Genomic DNA, 5,446 nt, shown 5'->3' on the forward strand with positions numbered 1-5,446 from the left:
CAACAAGGTGTTTCCACCTGCAGAACTGTCACTCACTCACTGTGTTTTTTTTTTTGCTTGTTTGTTAGATTTTTGAACCATTCTGTGTAAACTCTACAGACTGTTGTGTATGAAAATCACAGACCAGCAGTTTCTGAAATACTCAAACCAACCCTTCTGTTACCAACATCCATACCACAGAGATTACATTTATTTCTTCCTTCAGATGTTTGATGAGAACATTAGCAAAAGCTCTTGTCCTGTATTTGCAGGACTTTTTTTTTTTTTTTTGCCTTGCTGCCACATAATTGGCTGGTTAGACAGCTGTGCAGATATACAGTTGTTCCTTATAAAGTGGATGGTGAGTGTATGTCATGTGTAATCATGGCGCATGTAGACATCCATCCATTATCTGTAGCTGCTTTATCCTGTTCTACAGGGTCGCAGGCAAGCTGGAGCCTATCCCATCTGACTACGGGCAAAAGGCGGGGTACACCCTGGACAAGTCGCCAGGTCATCACAGGGCTGACACATAGACACAGACAACCATTCACACTCACATTCACACCTACGGTCAATTTAGAGTCACCAGTTAACCTAACCTGCATGTCTTTGGACTGTGGGGGAAACCGGAGCACCCGGAGGAAACCCACGCGGACCCGGGGAGAACATGCAAACTCCGCACAGAAAGGCCCTCGCCGGCCACGGGGCTCGAACCCGGACCTTCTTGCTGTGAGGCGACAGCGCTAACCACTACAACACCGTGCCACCCACGGGCGCAGATAGAGGGGGGGACGGGGGGGATTCGTCCCACCCAGATTTAAATTCCCCTCGTTCGGTCCCCCCCACTTATAGGGAGGAAAAAACGTCTATGCTGTCTTTCTTTGCATAAGGCAAACCTCACGGAAAAATCAAAAGACTAATTACCATTCGGTTTATTGAGGTGCACAGCAGTACATACATAGTTGCAACTGCGCAGACTGCACAGGTTGCGAGCTCGAGCTTGGTTGTTATGGTTACCCACAACAAGTTTGACAGGCATATCGGGGACAGCTCCTCCTAGTTCAGGACCCCAACACGGCATGATGAAGGGTGCCAAAAGGCAGAAAACGATTGCATCGTTTTTTCAAAAAAAAAAAAAAAACGACTAAGTAAACTGTGCCTTACTTTATCATATCACCTTGCAATTTTTTGATAGTCTGTTCAAAGTAATGTCGTAGTGAAAGTAAAATCGTATGGAGTAGAGATGACTTTCTGGTAGCCTCCTTCTTTCGGTGGTAGCCTGTAGATACAGTGCTCAGAAGGCAGTTTTAATGTTTAATCTGGCGTTCCCTGCCATAATTTCAGCGAGCATGTTGTTTCATAAGGAAACTTTGCGAAGAGTTGTTGACTGACTGCCGCTCACGCAACACACAGGCATAGTTAGAAAGTCAGGATGCACTGGTTTACACTTTACACACACACACGTAGCCCAGCCTCTCGCTATGGTTAACAGTTGGAACTTAGCGGTTTTAAAACTAGTTTTGCAGTTTTGCAATTTCTGTGCGTGATGATAATGTGTAAACTTTGGATTTCCATAGGCTATGTTAAAATGTTATCATTGTCCTGGCCTGCAGGTATAGTTCCTGGTGAAGGCAGTGAGGGAGGTGAAATAACATGTATACACACTACCGTTCAAAAGTTTGGGGTCACCCAGACAATTTTGTGTTTTCCATGAAAAGTCACACTTTTATTTCCCACCATAAGTTGTAAAATGAATAGAAAATATAGTCAAGACATTTTTCTGGCCATTTTGAGCATTTAATCGACCCCACAAATGTGATGCTCCAGAAACTCAATCTGCTCAAAGGAAGGTCAGTTTTATAGCTTCTCTAAAGAGCTCAACTGTTTTCAGCTGTGCTAACATGATTGTACAAGGGTTTTCTAATCATCCATTAGCCTTCTGAGGCAATGAGCAAACACATTGTACCATTAGAACACTGGAGTGAGAGTTGCTGGAAATGGGCCTCTATACACCTATGGAGATATTGCACCAAAAACCAGACATTTGCAGCTAGAATAGTCATTTACCACATTAGCAATGTATAGAGAGGATTTCTGATTAGTTTAAAGTGATCTTCATTGAAAAGAACAGTGCTTTTCTTTCAAAAATAAGGACATTTCAAAGTGACCCCAAACTTTTGAACGGTAGTGTGTGTATATATATATATATATATATATATATATATATATATATATATATATATATATACACACACACGCACACATACATATATACACAAAATGGAATCATTTGCTGACAGCTCAGTCCCCCCCAGTTCAAAAATCCTATCTGCGCCCCTGGTGCCACCCCCGCATGTAGACATTATTATTATTATTATTATTATTCTTGCTCCCCAGTCCTCGCTGTGAACGCGCTGCTGAGTGATGTTCATCTGAGTGGTCATTTTGTTCCTCATCAGTAAAATTAAAAGCTTCACTCGGTCTCGTGCGCTCGAGGACAGAGGGAGGATGGAGAGAGGAAGCGCGCGCGCACACACACACACGTGCGTACAAAACCGCAGCTGCAGCATCAGCACCAGGGAAGACGGACAGAGTGATGGAGCGATGCGCGCGCACTCCCCTTCCCTTCCCTTCCCTTCCCTTCCCTCCGCTCGGACAGTGAGATGTGATGTGATGTGATGTGATGTGATGTGATTGATGTGATGTGAGCGGTCATGCAGAACAGCACGGCGGTTCGGTGCGACCCCGGAGCCGTGGAGCGCATCTCCATCGCCGCTCTGTTCTCCTTCATGTGCGCTCTCGGCACCGTCCTCAACCTGTTGGTCATCGGTCTGGTGTTGAGCTTCAAGAAGCTGCGCACTGCAAGCAATGCCTTCATCGTGAACGGCTGCGCGGCTGACCTGCTCGTGTGCGCCTTCTGGATGCCGCACGAGGCGGCCGTGGCGGCTTCAGTGCCATCTCCGCTCTCCGGCGCCGCCCCCCGGGACGCGCTGCTTTTCCTCGGCGCCACCGTGTCGCTCCTGTCGCACTCGCTGATCGCCGTGAACCGCTACGTGCTGATCACGAAGCCCCCCGCCGCCTACCACGCGCTCTACCAGCGGAGGCGCGCGCAGGCCATGATCGCAGCGTCGTGGCTCGTTGCGCTCGCGTGCTTGCTGCTGCTGTGGCTCGCGGTGGCCCGTCGGCCGGCGTTCGCGTGCGGACTGACGCTGCTGATGCTGCTCTCCGAGCCCTGGGCCGCCGCCACGCTCGCGCTCACCATCCTCGGCCAGACCGCGGTTGTGACGTACTGCTACTTCAAGATCTTCCGGCGCGTGCAGATCAGCGCCAAGCGCGTGAGCGTGCTGCACTTCCAGCTCGTCAACAACCTGCCGTACTCGTTCCCGAGGAAGGACAAACGGCTCGGCGTGCACGTGCTCGCGGTGTGCCTGGTGTTCGTGTTGACCACCGAGCCCGTGCTGTGGACCCTCATTGCGGGCCTGTTCGCTCCCGTACCGGCGGCGTTCTGCACGTGCGCCTGGCTCCTCTTCTGCTCCGTCTTCGTGTCCGACCCGTTCCTGTACACGTGGAAGAACGAGGAGTTCAGAAAGGCGTTCAGGTCCGTCCTGAGAAGGGACTTCTGGCGAGGCCCCACCGTGGCCGCTGAGCCCGTTACCGTCAGCACCGTGTCTCACGTTTTCCCCCGACAGAACAGCCGCAGGGCGTTTTTAGCCGAGATGAGCTAAGCTTCAACTCATGCGGTTTTTCACGCGCCCTCACCTCACTGACTTTCTCCTACAGTGCAGCCCGGGTCCCTGCTCCAACCATCATCCCTGCTCCAACCATCATCCCTGCTCACTGACACTCTCTCAGAACCGCGTCCTAAACTGCACCTTTTCTGGTCACTATGATGGTACCATCAGGTCCCCATCCTTTCTCATGTAACATTTACAAAATGATTGAAGATACATCTTCTTCTTCTTCTTTTGGCTGCTCCCGATTAAGGGTCGCCACAGCGGATCTTTCGTCTCCATCGCTCCCTGTCTTCAGCATCCTTCTCTACCACACCTGCCACTTTCATGTCCTCTCTTGCCACATCCATGTATCTTCTCTTTGGCCTTCCTCGTTTCCGTGTGCCTGGCAGCTCCATCCTCAACATTCTCCTTCCAACATGCTCTGCATCTCTTCTCAGGATGTGCCCATACCATCTCAGTCTCATCTCTCTTAGCTTAAAATGATTGAAGATACATAAGGTACATAAATAATCATTCACTACATTCATCACAAATCTCTGTTCCATTCTGATTTACTGCTCACATCCAGGTTTTAGTTTTAACAAAATGGAGGCAGCTCAAGCAACTGATCACCTAATATCGATTATAAAGTGAATGTGTTGGCAACTGTGAATTTAAAAGATCTGTATCAGATTTTAATGCTACATATACACTGTCAACCCTTTTATATATATATATATATATATATATATATATATATATATATATATATATATACACACACACACACACACACACACACACACTATCTTTCCTTGTCACTGGGATCAGACCCATCCATCCATCCATCCATCCATAGCCGCTTATCCTGTTCTACAGGGTCGCAGGCAAGCTGGAGCCTATCCCAGCTGACTAGGGTACACCCTGAACAAGTTGCCAGGTCATCGCAGGGCTGACACATAGAGACAAACAACCATTCACACTCACATTCACACCTACGGTCAATTTAGAGCCACCAGTTAACCTAACCTGCATGTCTTTGGACTGTGGGGGAAACCGGAGCACCCGGAGGAAACCCATGCAGATACAGGGAGAACATGCAAACTCCACACATGCTGGGCTGGGCTTGAACCCGGGACCTTCTTGCTGTGAGGCAACAGTGCTAACCACTACAGCACTGTGCTGCCCCGGTCATACCCTCTTTTTTTTTTTTTTTAACCTAGAAACATAGTGTCTCTTTTAAAAATGATTTAAGATACATAAATGGACTGTAATTAGTTTTTAGAGCAAAGTTAAAAGTTTGATGCGTGCTAAAGGTACAGAGGGTGTAAGCTTGAGGGTACCACCCCAGCGACAAATAAAAGTACAGTTTAGTAGCCTTTCTTCTGAGAATGTAAAAGTGGCTTAAATCACCACTTTGAAATTAAAATGTGAGGTTCAGTATATTGTTGCTGTTCACACTAATAAATAAGTAAGTAGGCCGCAGAGGAAGGTTAATTAAGTCAACTGTAGACCCCAAGAGCCAAAGTTACCCAAGCATCGCTGACCAACCTTTTTAGAAAAAAAACAATCTTTTTTTCCTTTAAAAAAAATAAATGTAAATAAATACTTAAAATACATTCTTAAATGTATGCATTTGCTTTGCTCTATTGAAATTTGGTGTTATGGCCCTCTAGCAAGCTGTTACAACCCTAACTCTAATTTGTTTTCTTTAAAGGTCACCTAGGTTTGCAGATAGCATTCAAATGAGC

At 47.3% G+C, this 5,446-nt stretch overlaps 1 protein-coding gene across 1 annotated transcript; it reads left to right on the forward strand.

The window, feature by feature from the left end:
- The first annotated feature begins 2,689 nt into the window (after positions 1 to 2,689).
- gpr88 (G protein-coupled receptor 88) lies at positions 2,690 to 4,454 on the forward strand. The gene has a single exon (XM_060940501.1). It carries the CDS (start codon positions 2,697 to 2,699, stop codon positions 3,705 to 3,707), a length of 1,011 nt encoding a protein of 336 aa, XP_060796484.1. The 5' UTR covers positions 2,690 to 2,696; the 3' UTR covers positions 3,708 to 4,454.
- Positions 4,455 to 5,446: the final 992 nt, after the last annotated feature.

Source organism: Neoarius graeffei, chromosome 15 (assembly GCF_027579695.1).
Source record: "Neoarius graeffei isolate fNeoGra1 chromosome 15, fNeoGra1.pri, whole genome shotgun sequence".
NCBI lineage: Eukaryota > Metazoa > Chordata > Actinopteri > Siluriformes > Ariidae > Neoarius > Neoarius graeffei.